The sequence below is a fragment of the Monodelphis domestica genome, chromosome 5 (genome assembly GCF_027887165.1).
Source record: "Monodelphis domestica isolate mMonDom1 chromosome 5, mMonDom1.pri, whole genome shotgun sequence".
Lineage (NCBI taxonomy): Eukaryota > Metazoa > Chordata > Mammalia > Didelphimorphia > Didelphidae > Monodelphis > Monodelphis domestica.
In genome coordinates, this window is record NC_077231.1 from 104923 (window position 1) to 129129 (window position 24207).

General features: G+C 38.3%; 1 protein-coding gene across 4 annotated transcripts in view; it reads right to left on the bottom strand.

Annotated features, from left to right (window-relative positions):
• Nucleotides 1-24207, bottom strand: part of LOC100032400 (ankyrin repeat domain-containing protein 26-like) — a 130919-nt gene that overhangs the window by 81786 nt on the left and 24926 nt on the right. For 3 of the 4 annotated variants that reach the window (XM_056797343.1, XM_056797342.1, XM_016426917.2), the window contains exons 2-8: nucleotides 23305-23419; nucleotides 23037-23210; nucleotides 21313-21419; nucleotides 17653-17796; nucleotides 16564-16749; nucleotides 15606-15733; nucleotides 2062-2098 (exon numbers count right to left, since the gene is read on the bottom strand). In XM_056797343.1, coding sequence (XP_056653321.1) covers nucleotides 2062-2098; nucleotides 15606-15733; nucleotides 16564-16749; nucleotides 17653-17796; nucleotides 21313-21419; nucleotides 23037-23210; nucleotides 23305-23419 — 891 coding nt within the window. The remainder of the gene's footprint in view (nucleotides 1-2061; nucleotides 2099-15605; nucleotides 15734-16563; nucleotides 16750-17652; nucleotides 17797-21312; nucleotides 21420-23036; nucleotides 23211-23304; nucleotides 23420-24207) is intronic. The other variant, XM_056797344.1, reaches the window with a different exon arrangement.

Genomic DNA, 24207 nt, shown 5'->3' on the forward strand with positions numbered 1-24207 from the left:
AGGATCCGCCCTTATCTTATGACAATTTACCTTTCTACCAATGATAATCCCCTATGTCATTAATTACTATGCATTATGTATCTTTGCATATGTTAATCAATAAATAGAAGAGCCCACAGGCCCAGCCCAGCTTTACCCACTCATCTTTCTTCCTTACTACTATCTCTCTCTCTCTCTCTCTCTCTCTCTCTCTCTCTCATGGAGCAGGCCTCTGGCCATGCTCCTTCTTTCACCTCTGCTGCTCTAACCCCTATCATTAAGCCGTAAAAGTCTGTGCTTGGAGTGAGGCTTCATGGGACTGGGCTTACTCTTTATCTATCTCTGAACACAGTTCTGATCTCCATGGTTATAGCCACCTCATGTCTCCTGTCCTTGGGAAATGAGTGATGGGCTGAGGAGCTTATCTGTGGGCTCGATTGTCATATATGATTCATGGCCGATTCTTTCTTCCATTCCTCCCAACTTCAGATTCTTCTCCCAAGCGGTAAAACTCCTATCTTTCCTTTCTTGAGGGAACCGCTGGCGGTCTCCCTTACAATATTTAACTTGCAATCAATGATTTTTCTCCTAGTTTCTAAGGCTTCTAAATCATCTTCCCAATTCCTTCTCTTTCTTTACTTCATATTCTTCTGCTCCCATTTTTACATCATCTCTTTTGGAAAAAGACCTGGAAAAGTTCAAAATATTCAGCTTCTCTGTGACATGATTTTTCTCACCAAGCTCTTAACGCAGTCTCATTTTCTACTTATATGTTCCCTTTTTTGTTTTTTAAAAACTTTGTATCCTGTCTAGGAATATTTAATTCTACTTGGTCATCTGGAGAGTAGAAAGACTTTCTTCTAGTCTTTGCAAGCTTCTTTTCCATGTTAAAACTAACTCTTGTCACTGGCAGAATCACAAAGCATGAGATCTGCAGGTCATTGCAAAACAACCTTCCTTGCTGTGTGAATACTGAGCTTGCTGGGAGATCTTTTTTGTTTAGTTATTCCTGCTGATGGCCTTTATAGCTAAAGCTTTGCCAAGTCGGTTTGCCCTCTAGGAGCTCTAGAGAAATTATGAGCTTATCACTTCTTCTCAAGATACAATACCAATTTCCTTGAATGCCTCTAATTGGGAAGTAGACTATTCCTATGCCAAAGTCTCAATGTGATTAACAGCTTCCTACCACAGTTGTCCACAAGCCACTTCTTTCTATTGCTTCTCTTCCTCCTGCTCAGATATTTCCAATAGAAATTCCTACTGTGACTCAGATTACCAGGGACTAACACTGATAACGTTTGGAATTTACCTGATAATCCCTGAGAAATAAGATAGATTCTCACAATGGAAAAGATACATATACATATCCTATAAACGTGCCTTTAAAGTAATCCATGCCAGGTAACTGATACAAAGTGTGGCCATAAAGAAAAACAGCATTTGTTCATTCTTTGTGCATCCAATAACTATTAATAGATAAAATAGGGGTGGTGAGTGAGCAGTAGATCTGGGAGTAAAGGTTAACAACCCAGGTTCCCGTTTCCCTCATCACATGCACGATTTGTGATCCTAAGCAAGTCTTTGGACCCTTCAGTGTTCCTAGGCAGCTCTGACACAGGACAGTTGCCAATGTGCTTAGCAGGAGACCCTCGTCTATGCTTTCACTTTCCCTGGTTTAAGTTACCTCCAGTCAACTGGAAGGGTGGAGGTTTGGAGGTCTGCAGCCCCAGCTGAGACCTCTTCTGCTTTCACTTTTAGTTTTTCACTTTTTATGGACCACTAGGCTGGGTGAGTGGGTGGTTGTGGGACTGCAGAGCAGCTGCCCCAGGGAAAGGAATGGGGGGAGCACGCACGTTTATCCGCAGGGTTAGGAGGAACTCAGAGCATATTCCCCAAGGATACAGGGACCGTGCTGGGCTTAAGAAAAGCAAACCCGAATTCTATGTCAGATAATGAAGTAAACTACGGTTTCTGGTGAGGGTGAGAATTGATGAAACTGAAGCCAGGTTGTTTTGGGAGCCTCGTCTTGGACAGAGTCACGTTCTCGTAAAAGGAAACGATCTCCTGTCACAACAGGCTTACCTGCTCCTGGAGACTTCTGGGGAATTCTGTTCCGCCACTGTAGAAAGAAGAGAAACGCAATTAAGACGTCCAGAGCAGTGCCAGGCATGACTATGAAAAGTGTGACATTGGGAGCCTCGGAACACTGGTTTGGGGGACCCGACAAGGACCCACAATACAAGTGGGATTGTGCTGCAGAGAAATGTCTTCAATGGCAAGACGCTGTGAGGTCTTCTGAAAGCTTCAGATGTCTGCCAGGGGTTTGTTCACCTCCGCATCGCACTCGGGCTCTGTCCCACTGGTAGAGACAGTATCTACCTCTACGGCCAGATGGCTTTGAGCGTGAGCCTTTAGCGCACAGCTAATGCGGAGATATGTTATGCTTGAAAACTGACTCTTGCACGGCTTCTCCCCATGTAGTGCCACCACTGGGCAGGACGAAGGGAGCTCGATCCCCACAGAGCCATTTTCAGTCCTCCTCCCCAGTCAGAGACGAGCAGGAAAGATTTCACTGAGGAGGACTGAAAAAGCAGCAAAGCTCTTCTCCCCTCTTAGCTGGAGGCGGGCACTGCGTGTGCTCCGGGGCTGATTCCACGTGGCAAGGGGAAATGGACAAGGTAAAGTGTTGGCGAACAATCGCACTTTGGGGCTTGTCCACTGCAGCCTCTTCAGAGACTCCCGTTGGACACATTCTCCTGCAGCCCGAGTCCCACGGGCGTTTGGTCAGACTCAGAGAGTACCCAACCGATACCATATAATGGGGGTAGCAAAACGTGGGCATGGTTAGCCATGACATCATCACCCTGAATATGGGATGGGTGTAACTAAAGATCAGCCAGGGAGCAGGCTGATCCTCCTTCCCTTTCTGAGGTGATGGCCCACAGAAAAGCAAAACAAAAGTTTATCAGCATAATCTAATCTGAATAGATTTTAAAATGAGTAGAATTATAATATACACATAATATTTAATGGATATAATTATCAACATAGGGAGAGGAATTAAGAACAAGCAATTCAAAAAGGAACCATTACAAAGTACTTTTTTTAAATGAGAATTTCAAAAATCCTTATATTTTAGATAAAAAGTTCAAATTCTTAAGGTTCATTAAAAAAGCAGCTGGAATGCTAAGCTGATTCGACTACTACTACATTTTTTTCACATAATCACCTCTGAAATATTCTAAATAAATGTTCAAAGCTCATTAAGTCCAAAAGCAATACACTTTTTTCCTACCAGCATACTACAAAGAAAATATCAATAAAATGGATTCCATCCCATTTTGTTCTATGTAACCTTTGGCTAAAGAAAAATAGTAAAAGCAACACCAAAAATAAAACTTGAACTAAAACAGCAACAGGTTTCAATATTATTTGGGTAACCATTTTTATGTGGTTATTTCACAGAATATCTTTCCCTGAAATTCTCCTTCTTGATGTCTGAATTGGAGATTCATGTATTTCTATATCCTTTTAAACATAAATGAAGAGGATAGATGAAACAATGAAATAAGAAAAAAATATGAAGGCAAGCAGCTCTATTCTGAAAAGTATGCAGGAAACTGCCAGTACAGTCTATTTGGTTTCCTCATTAAGAAAGCACTTTAAGAGAAAATAAAAAAAAAAAAAAAGATTATTCAAATCTTAATGAGACAATGTCAAAGTGTGAGTTGATTTTCTCTCTTAATACACTTTCCTTCTTAATTTCAGAAGTTTATATGTCAATCTGCCAAATGAAATGCCTCTTCAGAGGCATTTGACAGAAAATCATCATCCATATAATTGATTCGCTAGTGATAGGATCCAATGTATTTACCTCAGATCTGGTTTCATCTTCAACTAATACAATCCACAAAACTCTGTTTACTCATTAAATACCATTGTACAAGCAAGGTAAATAATAAAAAAAAATTATCCAACCAATTCAAGTAAGCTGCCCTTTGTTCCCATCCACAAACAATGTGGATGTGAATATTAATAATTTAAAAATATTTAGTTTTACTAGAAAAATCTAAATTATCTTTCTAACACAGTGCCCCCATTCGGCGCCAATTCTGTTCTTTTAAATCAAGTAATGTAAATAATGAGTTACTACAAACACCACATATGAATTACAAATTATCAAGGAGCAAAGATAAAATGCTTTTAAACTCAAGCTGTATAGAATCAAATGTAATTTTTAGAGAATGTATCAGTACTTTTCAAAATAGAACAAATTAACTTTTTTTATATTTACTATATTTGTAATATATCCAATCAGTTTAACAAAATACAAGTTAATTATGGGCAACTTTAGGACTATGAAAATTGATGACAAATGAGAACATTTTATTTAATTGTTCCCTCTACCCCCTACAAATGATATAACCTTGAAATAGCACTAAATCATCAGAATTGGTTTTTCAGTCTTTTTATATACACTGAAGAACTGAAAAGTTATCCATTTAATTTTAACAGAAACTACATAGCTCCAATCCCCATAAATCTTTTTTAAATTGATTTAGTTTCACATCCACATATATATTACATTTTAAAACTTTGTCGGACTTCCGGGTAATCATGGCTGCAATCTAGGCGCCACACACTTCCTCTCCCCGGCACCGAACAAAATAGACTACATCAAAGGAGCATAAAAATCACCTTTGGAGGAACAGAAGGACACCCCAGTACTCCCAGTACTCCACAGAGGCGAAGGTACGTGGGGCTTGAACATTTCCACACTATAATAAGGAAGAAAAGCTTGCACAGAAAAGTGAACTGAGCCACCCTTCCCCCACCCCACATCCCCCACCAAACCAGAGTGAGCTACCTGAGTGCTCACAGGACAGCGAGTGAGTGGGGAACATCTCTGACTGGGGGGGGGGGCACTCCAGGGTCCTTGGGATCTGGGGACTGCCAGGAAAAAAACGTCTCAGGGCGGTTTCACTGGAGAATCCGGCGCTGATTACGGTGGTCAGCAGAGCTGTACTTGGGGTGGCTGCGCTAAACATCTCTGCAGAGCTAAACACCAGGGGCAGACCATGCACTGACTATCTGGGCAGAGTTGAATACCTGGGCAGTGTGGCTGTGATCAGGGACCCAGCTCTCTAAGAAACCTCAGAGGCTGGGAAGAACTAGTCTGAGGCAACCTAAACTCACAGAAAACCCATCCATATCACCCAGACCCCAGACTAAAAAGGAAAGGGGAATAAAACCACCAAAGGGATGGCTCACATGGCCCAAAATCAAGCCTCCAGGAAGAAAGGGAAAAAAGTGACTATTGAAAACTTTTATGGTGGAAGTACCCAAGGAAAAGAGGAGAATGATGAGGAAATCCAAAAAAAATCAGAACATGCCTCCCAAAATGGAAACTATCAACAAGCTCTGGAAGATCTCAAACTGGAACTTATCCAAAAGATGGAAACCTGGAAAGAAAAATGGGAGAAAGAGATCAGAAGTCTGAGAGATAAGACTGCTCAATTGGAAAAAGAACTCGAAGGATCCAATAGAATGGGCAAACAAGGCTGAAAAGCAAAACCAGTCCCTAACGACCAGAATTAAGCACCTCGAAGAAAGTGAGATGATAAAACAGCAAGAATCAATAAAGCAAACCCAAAAAATTAATGAATTAGAAGAAAACATAAAATATCTCACTGAGAAGGTCACAGATTTGGAAAACAGAGGGAGAAGAGAAAATTATAGGTCTCCCAGAAAAACCAGAGATAAACAATAAACTCGATATTATTCTACAGGAGATTATAAAAGAAAATTGCCCTCACGTTCTGGAGCAAGGGGGCAAAATAGAAATAGAAAGGATTCATAGAACACCTTCTATACTAAATCCCCAAAAGACAACCCCTAGGAATGTAATTGCCAAATTCAAGAGCTTCCAAAAAAAGGAGAAAATCCTACAAGAAGCCAAGAAGAGGAGCTTCAGATATAAGGGGGCTCCCATAAGGATCACACAGGACTTAGCGGCTAACACACTAAGAGACCTCAAAGCATGGAACACGATATTTAGAAAGGCAAGAGAGCTGGGTCTCCAACCAAGAATCAACTACCCAGCAAATCTGACTATATACTTCCAGGGGAAAATGTGGGCATTCAACAAAATAGAAGATTTCCAAGCATTTGCTAAGAAAAGACCAGAGCTCTGTGGAAAGTTCGATATCCAAGCACAGAAAGCAAAAGAAACATGAAAAGGTAAATATGAAAGAAAGGGAAAAGGAGATAAATCTTATCTTTTTCTTTAAGCCAAACTCTCTTCTATAAGGACTACATTTACATAAAATTATATATATTAATATGTGGGGAAAATGTTTTGTGTAACTCTCATAAATTGTAGCATCATAAGAGTAGTTAGAAGAAACATGCATAGGGAAAGATTGGGGCATTAAGAAGATTTGGGAAAAGTGGGGGCAAAAAAAGGAAAAGGGAGGGGGGAACCATCGATAACACTAAGATTAACATCAAGAAATGGGGGGACTCAATAGAATAATCTTTCCCATATAAAGATACACATGGGAAGGGGAGGGGAAGAACTCTCATATGAAAAGGAGAGGAAGACAGCGTGAAGTGGAATTACTTAAACCTTACTCTCAGTGAAAGAAAATCTGAGAGGGAAGAAAATCCAGATCCAGTGGGATCCTGAATTCTATCTTATCCATTACGGCAAGAAAGAAAGGAAAATTAAGGAGGGGGATCGGGGAGGGAGTATAAAAAGGGAGGGAAGGAGAGGAGGGAGGGGAAGGGAACATAAAAAGGGAGGGGCTAGAAAGGGAAGCATCTCAAGGGAGGGGACTGGGGGGACTGACCTAAAGTAAATCACTGTTTCAAAAGGAGAAAGGTAAAGAAGAAAGGTCAGAACTAGGGGAAGATATCAAAATGCCAGCAAATCCACAAATGACAATCATAACTTTGAATGTGAATGGGATGAACTCACCCATAAAACATAGACAAATAGCAGATTGGATTAGAACCCCAAACCCTACCATATGTTGTCTTCAAGAAACACATATGAGATGGGTTGACACTCACAAGGTTAGAATTAAAGGTTGGAGTAAGACCTTTTGGGCCTCAACTGATAGAAAGAAGGCAGGAATGGTAATCATGATATCTGACAAAGCCAAAGCAAAAATAGACCAGATCAAAAGGGATAAAGAAGGTAAATACATCCTGATAAAAGGGAGTATAGACAATGAGGAAATATCACTAATCAACATGTATGCACCAAATGGTATAGCATCCAAATTTTTAATAGAGAAACTAGGAGAATTGAAGGAGGAAATAGACAGTAAAACCATATTAGTGGGAGACTTAAACCAACCATTATCAAATTTAGATAAATCAAACCAAAAAATAAACAAAAAAAAGGTAAAAGAGGTGAATGAAATCTTAGAAAAATTAGAGTTAATAGACATATGGAGAAAAATAAATAGGGACAAAAAAGAATACACCTTCTTTTCAGCACCACAAGGCACATTCACAAAAATAGATCATACACTAGGTCATAGAAACATGGCACTCAAATGCAGAAAAGCAGAAATAATAAATGCAGCCTTTTCAGATCACAAGGCAATAAAAATATTGATCGGCAAGGGTACATGGAGACCCAAATCAAAAATTAATTGGAAATTAAATAACATGATACTCCAAAATCGGATAGTTAGAGAAGAAATCATAGAAACAATTAACAATTTCGTTGAAGAAAATGACGACGGCGAAACATCCTTTCAAACATTATGGGATGCAGCCAAGGCAGTACTTAGAGGAAAATTCATATCCCTGAGTGCATATATTAACAAATTAGGGAGGACAGAGATCAAGGAATTGGAAATGCAAATCAAAAAACTTGAGAACGAACAAATTAAAACCCCCCAGAAGAAAACCAAACTAGAGATCCTAAAAATTAAGGGAGAAATTAATAAAATCGAAAGTGACAGAACTATTAAGCTAATAAACAAGACTAGAAGCTGGTACTTTGAAAAAACAGACAAAATAGACAAAGTACTGGCTAATCTAATTAAAAGAAGGAAAGAAGAAAGGCAAATTAACAGCATCAAGGATGAAAAGGGGGATCTCACCTCCAATGAAGAGGAAATTAAGGCAATCATTAAAAACTACTTTGCCCAACTATATGGCAATAAATATACCAACCTAGGTGATATGGATGAATATTTACAAAAATATAAATTGCCTAGACTAACAGAACAAGAAATAGTTTTCTTAAATAATCCCATATCAGAAAAAGAAATCCAACAGGCCATCAAAGAACTTCCTAAGAAAAACTCCCCAGGGCCTATTGGATTCACCAGTGAATTCTATCAAACATTCAGAGAACAGTTAATCCCAATACTATACAAACTATTTGACATAATAAGCAAAGAGGGAGTTCTACCAAACTCCTTTTATGACACAAACATGGTACTAATTCCAAAGCCAGGCAGGTCAAAAACAGAGAAAGAAAATTATAGACCAATCTCCCTAATTAATATAGATGCAAAAATCTTAAATAGGATACTAGCAAAAAGACTCCAGCAAGTGATCAGAAGGCTCATTCACCATGATCAAGTAGGATTTATACCAGGGATGCAGGGCTGGTTCAACATTAGGAAAACCATCCACATAACTGACCACATCAACAAGCAAACCAACAAGAACCACATGATTATTTCAATAGATGCAGAAAAAGCCTTTGATAAAATACAACACCCATTCCTATTAAAAACATTAGAAAGCATAGGAATAGAAGGGTCATTCCTAAAAATAATAAACAGTATCTATCTAAAACCATCAGCTAATATCATCTGCAATGGGGATAAACTAAATCCATTCCCATTAAGATCAGGAGTGAAACAAGGATGCCCATTATCACCTCTATTATTTGACATTGTATTAGAAACACTAGCAGTAGCAATTAGAGAAGAAAAAGAAATTGAAGGCATTAAAATAGGCAAGGAGGAGACCAAATTATCGCTCTTTGTAGATGACATGATGGTCTACTTAAAGAATCCTAGAGATTCAACCAAAAAGCTAATTGAAATAATCAACAACTTTAGCAAAGTTGCAGGATACTAAATAAACACACATAAGTCATCAACATTTCTATATAATTCCAACACAGCTCAGCAGCAAGAACTAGAAAGAGAAATCCCATTCAAAATCACCTTAGACAAAATAAAATAGTTAGGAATCTACCTCCTGAGACAAACACAGGATCTATATGAACACAACTACAAAACACTTTCCACACAACTAAAACTAGACTTGAACAATTGGAAGAACATTAACTGCTCATGGGTAGGACGAGCCAATATAATAAAAATGACCATCCTACCCAAACTCATCTATCTATTTAGTGCCATACCCATGGAACTTCCAAAAATTCTTTTTACTGATTTAGAAAAAAACATAACAAAGTTCATTTGGAAGAACAAAAGATCAAGGATATCCAGGGAAATAATGAATAAAAAAATACAAAGGAAGGGGGCCTTGCAGTCCCAGATCTCAGACTATATTACAAAGCAGCAGTCATCAAAACAATTTGGTACTGGCTAAGAGACAGAAAGGAGGATCAGTGGAATAGACTGGGGGCAAGCAACCTCAGCAAGACAGTATATGACAAACCCAAAGATCCCAGCTTTTGGAACAAAAATCCACTATTTCATAAAAACTGCTGGGGAATTTGGAGGACAGTGTGGGAAAGATTAGGCTTAGATCAACACCTCACACCCTACACCAAGATAAATTCAAAATGTGTGAATGACTTGAACATAAAGAAGGAAACTATAAGAAAATTAGGCAAACACAGAATAGCATACATGTCAGACCTTTGGGAAGGGAAAGACTTTAAAACCAAGCAAGACTTAGAAAGAGTTACAAAATGCAAAATAAATAATCTGGAATACATCAAATTAAAATGTTTTTGTACAAACAAAACCAATGTAACCAAAATCAGAAGGGTAGCAACAAATTGGGAAACAATCTTCATAAAAACCTCTGACAAAGGTTTAATTACTCAAATTTACAAAGAACTAAATCAATTGTACAAAAATTCAAGCCATTCTCCAATTGATAAATGGACAAGGGACATGAACAGGCAGTTCTCAGCCAAAGAAATCAAAACTATTAATAAGCACATGAAAAAGTGTTCTACATCTCTTATAATCAGAGAGATGCAAATCAAAACAACTCTGAGGTATCACCTCACACCTAGCAGATTGGCTAACATGACACCTATGGAAAGTAATGAATGCTGGAGGGAATGTGGCAAAGTTGGACATTCATGCATTGCTGGTGGAGTTGTGAATGGATCCAACCATTCTGGAGGGCAATTTGGAACTATGCCCAAAGGGCTCTAAAAGACTGTCTGCCCTTTGATCCAGCCATAGCACTGCTGGGTTTGTACCCCAAAGAGATAATGGACAAAAAGACCTGTACAAGAATATTCATAGCTGCGCTCTTTGTGGTGGCCAAAAACTGGAAAATGAGGGGATGCCCTTCAATTGGAGAATGGCTGAACAAATTGTGGTATATGTTGGTGATGGAATACTATTTTGCTCAAAGGAATAATAAAGTGGAGGAGTTCCATGGAGACTGGAATGACCTCCAGGAAGTGATGCAGAGCGAGAGGAGCAGAACCAGGAGAACATTGTACAGAGACTGATACATTGTGGTACAATCGAAGGTGATGGTCTTCTCCATTGGTGTCAGTGTAGTGACCCTGAACAATCTGCAGGGATCTAAAAAATACTACCCACAAGCAGAGGATAAACTGTGGGAGTAAAAACACTGAAGAAAAGCAACTGCTTGACTACAGGGTTGGAGGAGATAAGACTGAGGAGAGACTCTAAATGAACACTATAATGCAAATTCCAACAACAGGGAAATGGGTTCAAGTCAAGAACACATGTGATAACCAGTGGAATCATGCGTCAGCTATGGGAGAGGGAAAGGCTTGGGGGGGGAGGGGAGGAAAAGAAAATGATCTTTGTTTCCAGTGAATAATGTATGAAAACGACCAAATAAAATAATGTTTAAAAATTTAAAAAAAACTTTGTCAATCATATAATAAGCGATGACTGTTTGTCCAATTAAAGATGTTTTTCATGGAATCCTATAATTAGACCTAGAAGTCTTGGAAAGCATCTCATGGAAACACTCCTCCATTTTAGAGATGAAGAAACAGAGGTTGAAAGTATAAATTATACTCCTAAGGAAATCCAGGAAGTCTTAACTCTACAGCAAGCACTTTTCCCAGCACAAATGTTGTCCCTCTAAAACAAAAAATTTCAAAAAACCTTAAGAAGTATGCATCCTTTGCAAAAGCTGAGGGAAAGGAAGTGTTAACAATGAATTTCTCAAATAATTTAGTGGAACTAGATTATCTCAAGCCATTTCCAACTCCAAGATGATATAACCATAATCTAATTATGTATCATGAAAGGAAAATGTATTTTTAATATATCTTTTTAAAAATCATGTCAAATATCTAGATCATTATCTCTAAAGCATAAATTTCAAAGGTTATAAGTAAGAGCAAAGTTATGTGAGGGAAAGACTTTGAAAAACTGAAAACCTACATATCTGGATGGGAATTATTACTATTATTAACAGAAGAGACTAAAATACCAATGATTTAAGAATTCAGTCTTTAAAAGGGTTGTTATTTTGCTCATTTAAATAAATTTCTATTCATCCCAATAGTGTATCTAGGTGCTGAAAAAGGCCACTGCCCATTTCTTTCTAATAGTATACTCTTTTTGAGGAAAAAAATATTAGACTTATAGCAGAGTCTGTCTAGACCAATCTCATTATTTTAGAAATGAGCAAACTGAAGTAGAGGTCTATCAAATGACTTCTCCACATTCAAAAAAGGAGTGTGAGGGTTAGGGTTAGGGTTAGCCTTTGAACTCAGGTTTCATGCATCTATGTTCTTTTTCTTACAATGTGTCTGCTTCTCTTAATGTAAAAAGATCAAGCATAATAAACTGTTTTCCAACTGGTAGGTACAGAGCACTCCATCTTCAGCTTTGCCCTAAGCAAACCGTGAAAGTAGTGGCCATGTAGGTTAGCAGTTCCAGGTTAGAACCTGAAGACTCAGATTCGATAGGTTTCACTTTCCACACAGTCTTAGACCTATTTTAGTGTGGAAGCAGCTCAAAAATTCACAAGCGAACCAAATAAAGAATATCATGTTATCACACAAGACAAATGGGATAAATAGTCCTGGAAATTCTTGATAAGAGGAAAGACCTAGAGGGAAAGCAGTTTGAAGTTGTGAGGGAGGGGGTCAGGGTTAGCGTAAGACTGACAAAAAGTATTATGTCGATTTATTATTGAATTGAAAAATCATTGTTAAGTAGTGGCTAAAAAACAGGGCCAAAGCATACATTTCAGATTAAAATATTGATTGTATTTTTCAATGAATCATGAAAAGTTTATTCAGAAGTCTTTGGCTTAGAGTGAAAAAAAGTTTAGATAGGAGGACTGATTAGAAAGGAAAATTATTTTTTTTTAAATCTAGCATTGCTTTCTGGCAAACTATAATATGCTAAGTCTTTAGCTTGCATGTATTATTGGTTCAAGTTAGGTTAGACATCATTTTAATTACTCTGCAATAGAGAGAAATGGTGGTTATGCCTTAGAGGATTTACAAATTATGAACAAAAGTTTTGCATGCACTTCTGACAAGTCGTAGAAGTGCTCAAAATGATAAAACGCACAGTCCATGGGGGGCGTATTGGTCATATTGGAGACTACTACTGGAGTAGCATCAAATATTTTTTGAGGGAGGTGGATGGTGGATGATGAGTACCACCATAGTTGATTACCAATATTGCCCATTGTCTGACTTAAAAAGTTAAACAAATCAAAGATAATGAAGAATTAATTAGCATAGAAACCTGGTTCTTTTGAATGGATTGGCCTTCAGAAATAATTCCAAACCCTTAATTTTATATTTGTAAGGAGAAACAAGAAGAAACTGAGATTCAAAGACATGAAGGAGCTAGTTAGTGGCATAGTCAGGACTACACCTCAGCTTCCTAAACCTTGCCTGCTGCTAGCCACAAAAAAGCACTGTTTTAATGAAGAAGGTAATCTTTTACTTGTTGCCATTTGATATTTATTGGTTCATGGTATTGATTTGGGGGGCAGGCTTTCCCTGAGACACCCCAAAACTCCAGAAACGTTCTAGGTCAAATAAGACTTGGGAAACTCCTCTCTACTTCCAAAAGAAAGGTCTTTAATTCATATAGATATGCACCTCCCAGTTCTACTCTGATAAAAGTCCAGATGGTACCTAATGTGATCTATAGACCAACTTGAAAGAAATGACCTCATTCCTCACTGACTCCATCCCTTTCTTCTTGTCCTGAAACCCCTGCTCTGAAGGCGGCATAAAAGGCCCTTACCCTATCTTCTCCCACACAATTCAATATGGCTTTTAAATGAATTAATTTCTTTTTTTATTTTTAAACTAGGTTTTGAAGTCATGCGTTCCTGCAAAGGGTGCCGGTCCAGAACCTGGGCTTTTTTACCCCCAAGCTCTCCCACAACAGTATTATCTATGAAGTCATGCAAGGATTGAAATGACATCATGAATAACATGGTTGTTCAAAAATCAAGTTGTATATCATTTTGGGAGGCATAAAAAGCTTTTTTAATCCAATGTTATCAATAAATTGTGCCCTTTCTACTGGAACCATGAATTAAAATAGAAAAGTAACCAGTATAATAACTGGGAAATACTCAATCCCAGAACAAAACAATTTGATAAAGTAACAAAAAGTTCGTAAATTTTCTTAGACAAAATTGGGGTCTTTCACAGTTTCTGTATAGAGTGGAGTGCAAGATCTAAGGTTGCTCCCAGGGAAGTGCAAATAATTAGAGACCCCAGGAGTGGAGCTAAATGAGAAAATGGGCTCTTCTACAGGAGTTTGTTTAACTGACCCAATCCTGAGGTTCTAAAGTTTTTCTTGGGGTCATTATGGAGGTGAGCATGTGTGCCATTGTGGGGGAGGAGATTAAGTGTGTAATTCTCAGGCTAACGTTTGGTTTATAAGTCTAATATTTTCAGGACCCTAGCAAGAGTTAGCATCCCCCCTCGGAACAGACTGTCCTACCCCCTGCACCCCACCTACCATTTCTAACACAAAAGCCTTTTGGACCCTTCAGCCTGAGTGAAGCAAAATAACTTGCCTTTCTCATCAGAAGTGTTTGAAGACTTTTCTTTTCAGTTTTTCCTTTAGACCTGGCCCCCAATCATTTCAAGAACAGGCTAGCAGTTAAGAGATCAGAACTTCCCCCTGAAGCTCTCATTAAGCTGAAAACTTTCCCCTTCCTCTAAACAACCCTTTTAATAAAGCTATTTGGCCTGCCTAATTTAACTTCCAAAGGTGCTTTGAATACCAAAAGCCTTGGATGACCTAGCAGAGATTAGGCCCCAAAAGAAGGAACAAAAAGAAAAACAAAAACACTTTCCCAGGAGAATTTACAGCTTAAGCAGCAGCTCCCTCATCTTTCTTACTACCAAAAGGATCAAAGGATGTTCTGGTGCTCTTGTTGCATCTGTATGCACGTTAGCACCTGTCACCTAAATGATGCTTCTTTAATCTTTCAATCCAGAAGTCAGAGTTCCAAGAGACTGAATTCCTTCAGGAACAAAGGGACAGGGAGGGGATAGAAGAAGGAAAGTTTGTCATTGTGACTTCTATAAGTTGGTGATGGCCAGGGTGATACTTGGGCATTTTCCTGATCTCCCTAGCTTGAGGAGTATTCCCTCCCCTTTTGATTGAAGGCAATAAGCTGCTAGCTTTGCCTCTTTTCTGCTGGCTCCCACTTTGTATTCTCCTTCAGGTGGGGAGTCCACTGTTGGGGACCCTCTGTGTCCCAGACACCATTCTTTATTGAAAATCTAGAAATATGTGTATTACTCTTCAAATCCGTTTCTCTGTTCCCTTGTTCTGCTAATCCCTGTGACTTTTTTCATACTTAATACCTGTGGAGAGAAAATCTCATGAATATTTTAAAATTTTGTAATGTTTAAAATGTCTACATTTCCAAAGGTGGAATAGGTATAATTGCCACATTGTTGCAGAACAGAATGAGGAATCAATTCTCTTGATGGCTTATCATTCTACCTTCATATATTCACATATGAGATCAATCTCTCTGTGTGTATATGTGTGTGCACCACAGTTACAGGACGTTCTTAAATGTATCATTTTTTCCCATATTTTGAATCCAAAAGAAGTAATATAGAGAAATATAGTACATGAATTTTTTTCAAGATTTCATGAAATTTCATCAAATATATTCATAATGTTATATAAATTTTAAAATTGTTATTATAATCTACATGAGTACATTTAAGAATAAAGCAGGTATTAATAAGAAAAATCTTCAATTTTTTGTAAACTATTCCAAGACAGTGAGCATCCAAGGATGAAATTTAAGTTAAAATACATTTGTATCTATCCTATCCTTTAAAAGCAGAAAATTGAAATTGAAAAAGAAGCATTTTAATTTTAAAACTGATCTTTCATTAGGTTTAAAATTAAGTATTTATTCAGTTTTTTCAATCCTACCTTTTTTGTCCAAGACTGGTCCACCTGAAGTAAATGAAATATCCGAAGTCACATCTGGACTACTGATTTCAGCTACACAGGGTTCATTAAGTTTACTCTTCACATACTGGAGAACTAATTCCCGATGACTATTTAGAAAATAAAACATAAGACATAAGAAGACAAAATATATATGCATCAACAAGTCTTTATATTCGTCAAAACCTTAAATATCCTTACAAGATTATCAACAGAATTTGTTGTTGCTTTGGTAAACTCTGTAGGGCATAATTAATCATTCCATCTAGACTTCGTACACATGTGTTTAATCAAATAATTCTAGTTTAGCCTCTCTCTCTCTCTCTCTCTCTCTCTCTCTCTCTCTCTCTCTCTCTCTCTCTCTCTCTCTCTCTCTCTCTCTCTCTCAAATAACTGAATCCAAGAAAAATAAAGAATTTTGCAAGGCCACACATATAATGATTTCCCCAAGACCCTGGTCCTCTGACTCCAAATCCAAAACTCTCCAGTACCAAACTGACACCCTATAAATTCTAATGTTCCTATTAGTATTCACAATTTATTTTTTTAGTTAACAAATTTTTGATGGCATATGAGACATAATGTAATTTTTCTTCCAAACTAACCTGATATAATGAAACAAAACAACTTTTGTGAAGATCAAATTATAATAGATGAGGAAAATACTGGAAAGCCTTAAAGAGTTATGAAAATGGCAGCTATCATTATCGTGATTATTTCTGAAAATTACCTCAGATTGTCAAAATCTACCTTTTCCCCTCTCTCTTGCTTATACCTACTGAACTTGTATAATCTGACTTTGCCATTTGCCCAGTTTGTTAGCATCTTTTAGTCAGCTTGCCAGACTGTTACAATATTATACAACTGGGAACACCCCATTAAGTTTCAATTATGTAGAGGAAAAATTATTTTAAATGCAATGATAGACCACTGTTCTCACCGAGACACCACAGAACCCCAGTTTGTCCATTTGAAGTCACCACTCACTCTAGGCACTGAATATTCGGGCATGGATGAAAAGGAGTTGGTACAGAAGGTCAAACTGGCTGAGCAGGCTGGGCGACATGATAACATGGAATCTTGCATCAAGTATGTCAGTGAGCCAGGAGCCTTCATTATCCAATACCTGGAGGAATGTCCTCTCTGTTACTTACAAAAACACCTTAGGGTCCCAAAGGTCATCTTGAAGGGTCATTTCAAGTTTTGAGCAAAAACCTGAAGGTGTTGAGGAAAAATAGCTGATGACCCAAGAATACAGAGAGAAAGTTGAGGCACAAGTAAGAGAGATGTGCAATGATGTGCTGTGTCTAGAGGGAAAGTTCTTCATTCCCAATACTTCGCAAATAGAATGAAGATTTCTAATTGAAAATGAAAGGATACTATTGCTGTGACTTGTCTGACTGTTCCTCCTGAGGACAAGAAAGGACTGGTGGATCAATCACAAGAAACATTATCAAGAAGCATTTGAAATCAGCAAAAAGGAGGTATAGCCAATGCATCTGATAAGATTGGGTCTCCGTTGTATTATGTATTCTCAGCCAAAGAATGAAAGTAGTCTCCTTTCATTTTTAATTTACTCTACAGAAGTAATTGGAAGAAGAAATTGAGAAGTCAAAGTTACTTGCTGTTCACTTCCATTATTTTTGCTACATTCATTTGATTTTTATTTTAATGAATTAGGCAGTCTAAACACAAATACAGGAGTGTAGATGCAGTAAAAATAAATTGCTTGATATTCATGAAATCATTGTACATCCAAACAGTGCAATGAAACAACAACTACAAACAAACAAACCTCATGTATTTAACTTTATTTAGGTTTTTGCTTTTGTGATTTTTTGGATTCTTGCCTAACATGCACATGCTATAAAAATAATGAACAGGAAAATAGCTTGAGATGATGGCTACCTTTACTTATCAAAGCATAATAATTAGGAACATGAATATTAAGTTGTTATTAGTGTATTAAAATGTTATGAATGGAAATTAATGAAAATAATAAATATAGCATTATAATGTTAGCACTTACACTTTAGCATGACTGGAATAAGGATAGTCTTTAATTGTCCTTCCAAAATAATCTTGACAAGAGAGGTCAACATCATACTGAAGAATAAGTTTGATTAGGCTTGTTGGGGTACTATTACTGCTAAGGGCAATCATGAGAGCTGTTCTGGAATAACAAAAAAAAAAACAGATTCCACTTAAGAAGGAAAACTTAATCATATTTTTCTGGATTTTTGAAGATGAGGCTATTTCTCATTTCCATTGATGTTAATATATATGTGGGTCATAAACATGTAGTGATGCATAGAAGAACTCTTATTCATCATGAGCAGCCTTAATATTGGTAAGTAACTCTTACAAGAATGATTTTTTTTGTCCTTTTGGACAAAAGGTTTTGGCAGGGATGGTTAAATTTGAGGCTTTATAATAAACAAGAGTATTTTGAGGCCATTGGGGTGCAACAGTGAAGACCTTTCAGTTAGGGGCATTTTACAGATTCCCCTGGTTTGCTAGCCTTTAAAGAAAAAAAGAGGCCCTTTGAAAATGATTAGATCAGAAATAAAAACATCTCAGAGACACATTCCACTGAATTGATATCCCCACACCTCATCATAAGATGGAAGTGACCTTTGGCTGTCAAAGACTAATGCAGAACAGGCTCTTTTACATGTAACAAAAATAAGTCTTTGAACATGAACAGAGGTGCTGTTTAAGGACAAGCTCGATAAAGATTCATGGGCAGAGAGTGAGCATGAGTTGATTTGAGGAGGACCCATGTACTCATGAAGGCAGTTGATGAAGATGTGAGCTGGTTATAGAGTGGACAATTAGAAGGAATAGTCACACTAACAAAAACAACTAGCGTCTGAGATATCCAATTAATTACATGCTGAACAACTCATGGGTTTTTTGCCCAAGGGAGCCTAAAAGAAATATCAGTCATAGCATATGAAGTTTTGATGTCCCTTGATGACTTAGTGATAACTGCAAAAACAGTCTAACTCTTCTAGGAACATACTCAATGAAATCATGGATATTTTTTAAGGTATTTATTTTGAAGTATTGGTAAGCTCTTTCTAGCATGTAGAAATGCTGACTGCTTAATCGTCTTCTCCATTACTAACAATCTAATGCCCCCCAAATAAGAAAAAGCCCCAAAAGGAACCAGGTTAATTTTTAGTAGAAAATAGATTATGTGACATTGAAACTGAAGGAATTATGAACTCCTCCTGGTATTAGTGGTTGACAATATTTATATATATTTTTTTAAAGTTAGGATTTTTTTAAAGTGACAGTTGTGAATCAAAGGCACAAAAGATGCAACAAAAATCTTTTAAAATCTCAGCTCGAATCTAGGTCATGCGGACAAATACTTACAAAAATATAAATTGCCTAGATTAACAGAAGAAGATATAGAATTCTTAATCCCGTATCAGAAAAAGAAATTGAAGAAGCCATCAAAGAACTCCCTAAGAAAAAATCCTCAGGAACAGATGGATTCACAAATGAATTCTATCAAACATTCAAAGAACAGCTAATCCCAATACTATACAAACTATTCAACATAATAAACAAAGAAGGAGCTCTACAAAATTCCTTTTGTGACACAAATATGGTATTGATTCCAAAAGCAGGCAGGTCAAAAATGGAGAAAGAAAACTACAGACCAATCTCCTTAATGAATATAGATGCAAAAATCTTAAATGGAATACCAGCAAAAAGACTCCAGCAAGCCATCACGAGGGTTATTCATTATGATGAGGTGAGATTTATACCAGGAATGCAAGGATGGTTCAATATTAGGAAAACCATCCACATAATTGACCGTATCAACAAGTAAACCAACAAAAATCACATAATTATCTCAATAGACGCAGAAAAAACCTTTCATAAAATACAACACCCATTCCTTTGAAAACACTAGAAAGTATAGGAATAGAAGGGCCTTTCCTAAAAATAATAAACAGTATTTATCTAAAACCTTCAGCAAACATCATCTTCAATGAGAAATTTATAAAGAGCTAAATCAATTGTACAAAAAAAACCAAGCCGTTCTCCAATTGATAAATGGGCACGGGACATGAATAGGTAATTTTCAGTCAAAGAAATAAAAACCATTAATAAGCACATTAAAAAGTGTTCTAAATCAGAGAAATGCAAAGCATTGAGGTATCACCTCACACCTAGCAGATTGGCCAACATGACAGCAAAGGAAAGTAATGAATGCTGGAGGGGATGTGGCAAAGTCGAACATTAATTCATTGCTGGTGGAGTTGTGAATGGATCCAACCATTCTGGAGGGCAATTTGGAACTATGCCCAAAGGGCTCTAAAAGACTGTCTGCCCTTTGATCCAGCCACAGCACTGCTGGGTTTGTACCCCAAAGAGATAATAAGGAAAAAATACATGTAAAAGACTATTCATAGCTGCACTTTTTATGGTGGAAATAAATTGGAAAATGGGGGGATGCCCTTCGATTGGGGAATGGCGGAACACATTGTGGTACATGTTGGTGATGGAATACTGTTGTGCTTAAAGGAATAATGAACTGGAGGAATTCCATGTGGACTGGAACAACCTCCAGAAAGTGATGCAGAGCGAAAGGAGCAGAACCAGGAGAACATCATACACATTATGATACATTGTAGCACAATCGAATGTAATGGACTTCTCCATTAGTGGCACTGCAATGACCCTGAACAACCTGGATAGATCTATGAGAAAGAAAACTATCCACATCCAGAGGAAAAACTGTGTGAGTAAAAACACAGAAGAAAAACACCTGCTTGAATACATGGGTCGATTGGATATGGTTGGGAACTCTAAATAATCACCCTAGTGCAAACACCAACAACATGGAAATGGGTTCTGATCAAGGCCACATGTAATAACCAGGGGAATTGCTTATCGGCTATAGGAGGGGTGGGTGGAGGGGAGGGAGGAATAGAAAATGATTTTTGTAACCTAGAAATAATGCTCAAAATTGACCAAATAAAAAAATAATGTTAAAAAGAAAAGAAAACCAGAAAATGGGAGTGATGTACTAGTACTCAAAAAAAAAAAAAACTCAAAAGGCTCAGAGGAAGGCTTCAGTGTGTTGCTTGGATCTTCTATGAAGAATTTGTGGAAAAACAAAGACAAAAAGCACACAAGATGAAAAGAGATGGAAGGACACAAGATGAAAAGAGATGGAAGGAATAAAATCAGACCACGTACTAAGAGTTTCCACAATGAGAAGATCACTCCACTAAAGTAATTAATCATATTGTTCTTGTATTAATTTATACCAATCAATTTGCACAATCTGATGGAAAATCACAGGAAGAATAAGCAGAAAAGACATGCTACAATTCTCATAGAGGATATTAAGACTATTTCAAAAGAGAATCAATAGATAATTTAATACAAAACTTGCATGGTATAATCTTAACCATCTTAAAAGGCAACATGGTCAAATGAAGCAGACTGAAAATAATCATCAAGAAATAGTGATTAACATACTCATGTGAACTGATTTTCTACATTGCAGTCAAAGAAAATAGTTTTTCTTTTTGTAGTAGATATTTACTGAAATTTTTTACCCTTTAATAATTATTGTTGTTTCTGCAGTGTTTCATGATGTAAGTTGTTCTTATCCCTCTAGATAGTTTTCTATTTTAACATCAATATTTGGTTACTGTACCTTCTGCAATCATCGCAGCCATTGACATTTGCTCCATTTTTTAAAAATAAATCGACCATTTCTTCATGATGGTTCTTAACTGCAAGCAAGAGTGGTGTAAAGCCATGCTGCAAAATCGTATTAAAGATACTGTTAGAGGATGCAAGGATTGTCTGTACACTTGGATTCAGTTTAACACATTGGGTGACTATCTAGTGAATTCGCTAAGGTCATGTCAAAGACGTAGGCTACACATGGAAATTTGGAGGGAGCGACCTGGGCGTCAATACCGCCTCTCAGGCACTTTCTGGATGATTGTAAGCCAATCCCTTTGCTTCTCTGAGCCTTAGTTTCCTCTGAGGTGACAGGAGGGAAGGAGGTTAGATAGGCTCTGGGATTCCATCCAGCTAATAACCTGTTGTCAGGAGACAGCAGTCCAGAATAGGGAAGAGCTGCTTCCATCCCATTTCATGGCTGGCTTCCTCCATTGCTATCTTTGTTTCATGATCAGTCAACCAATCCTGTTCCCTCAGAACCCTGCTGATTGACTTTGAAGGTGACCTGTTCTATTGGCCCCTTCCCCTTGAGTGGGGTCAGCCTGAAATGTAAGGAAAGCCTGGCCTCGAGGGGGTTAAGCCTGGAAGAAAGGTCTTCTCCTGGCTTTTTTCATCTCCTCCCACGTCTCCTAAGGTGTACTACTTTAGCTTTTTTCTCTCTCAATTGTCAGTGACCAAGAGTGAAGCCTCTTCCTAAAACCCAGGATTTGTTCAGCAATTCTAGGAAAGGAAATGATGCAGTCTGGAAGACAAAGAGTGGGGGAAAGCCCCCTAAGCTTCAGGATTGGCTCTTGTGAAAATTATCGAAATTCTGTGTAGATTTAGAAAAAAAAAATCAGAGTATCTATAAAAGATCAATTAATATTATGGTATCCCAAGTAGAGACCTACATGAAAAAAAAAGCATTGTAGGCTAATATCCAATGGAACTATGGAATTCTGAGGGGCTGACCTCATACATCTGCCAAAGAACCTTCTGGAGTCAGCTGTGATGGAGTAGAAAGTCAGTTGGCCCCAAAGTCACTGAGGTTCCAAGCCTGTCCCTGACACCCTTCTATTGGCAAGGTGAAGCTGAGAATTCCCTAACCTTTTCAGGGCTCCAGGATACTCCCTAAGGCAGAGTTTCTTAACCTTTTGTGTGTCATGAATCTCTTTTAAGAGAAATGTTTCCAAGAAGCCATTGCTTTGGAAACAGATATAAAGTAAGGGCTGTTTTTTAAAAGTTCATTATCAGGGTAGCCAGGTGGCTCAGTAGATAGGGAGCCAGACCTGGAGAAAATAGATTCTTGGTTCCAATCTGGTCTCAGATACTTCATAGCCGAGGGACCCTGAGCAAGTCATGTAACCCCCATTGCCTATCCAGTACTGTACTTCTGCCTTGGGACCCATAACCAATAGGTAGTATCACTTCTGAGAGAGATGATCAAGGTTAAAAAAGGGAAGGGACCCAGGAGACGAGTCTTTGCTATAGCCCCTGAGGTCCCCATCCCCCACTGAAATGACAGATCTTCTCCCCAGCACAAATAAAAATATAACAATTCCAGAGGGCAGTCAGGGTGGACAACAGAATTATTTTAAGTGGTTTAAATGCTTCCAAGAATATAGGAATTACAAGATATGGGAAGCCAACACTACTTGATTTTCACCTTAGCTGGTAAAATAATTTAGGGTTTAGAAAGTCAGCTTTTACCCCATCTTTGGCTTCAATGTCAGCCTTCCATTCCAGTAGCTTCACTGCTATGGCGGTGCTGTAGCCAGAGGCTGCATAATGGAGGGCCGAGCTGCTGCTCTCATCCACCATATTGGGGTCTGCCCCATGGAGGAGCAGGATGCTCACACACTCCTCCTGCTGGCACTGTACAGCCTGTCAGGAGAAGAGCCAGAAGAAGAGGTCAGCCCAGAGGGAGGCGCCTCCCCATCCCTGCAGGACCCTGAGACCAGAAAAGCTGAGCACTGACCTTCATTAGAGGAGTGCGGTGGTTGCTGTCGCAAACGTCCAGTTTGCAGTGTCTCTCTACTAAGAGAGACACAACATCTGGATAGCCAGCGGCACAGGCCAGGTGCAGAGCTGTCCTATGGAGGAGAAAGAAATAGGTGATGGTTCTACCCTCAAGGCATGAGGACGCTTAGGCCTCCCCTTGAAATCCGTGCCAAAACCCCCCACCAGGCCCCTGCAGGCACCTCAGCAAACACACAGATGCTTTCCCTCGTAGTGCTCATAGGATGGACTGAGGAGCTGGGCACAAGGTCAGGGAGACTCAGCTTTCACTGCCTCTTGGCATGGGAGGTCTAAGAAGCCGCCTAGTAAAGGGGTTTCTCATCCTCCCTTGGAATTCCTCCATGAGAGCTCTGTGAGCCCTAACTGGGTGATCTCAAGAAGCTAGAAGAGGAAGAGAGGTTTCCCTTCTCCATCCTCCCAGCTGCAATGCTGTGGGCTTGCATATAGCCACAGAAGGAAGGAACCAGCATTTATTAAGTGTCTAACATGTGCCAGTGGGCACTGTGACAACCACTTTGCAAATACTCCCTCCTTTGATCCTTGAAATTACCCTGGGAGGTAGGTTCTATTCTTACCCTCATTTTCTAGTTAAGGAAACCGAGACAGACAGAGCATAATTGGCTTACTCAGGGTCGCAGAACTAGAAAATGTCTGAGGGTGGCTTTAAATTCTGTTCTTTCTGATGTTCCAGGCCCTGCATTCTATCCGCCCTTGAAATACATTTTGACGAGTATGACATTAGTAATGGAAGAAAACAGGAAAGCCCTAAATGATATTTTTTTCATCTCTTAAAAATATTGAATACTAATGCTTGAGGGGAAAAGTTTAAATAGAAAAGTGGTAAAGAAATTGAAGTAGTTTA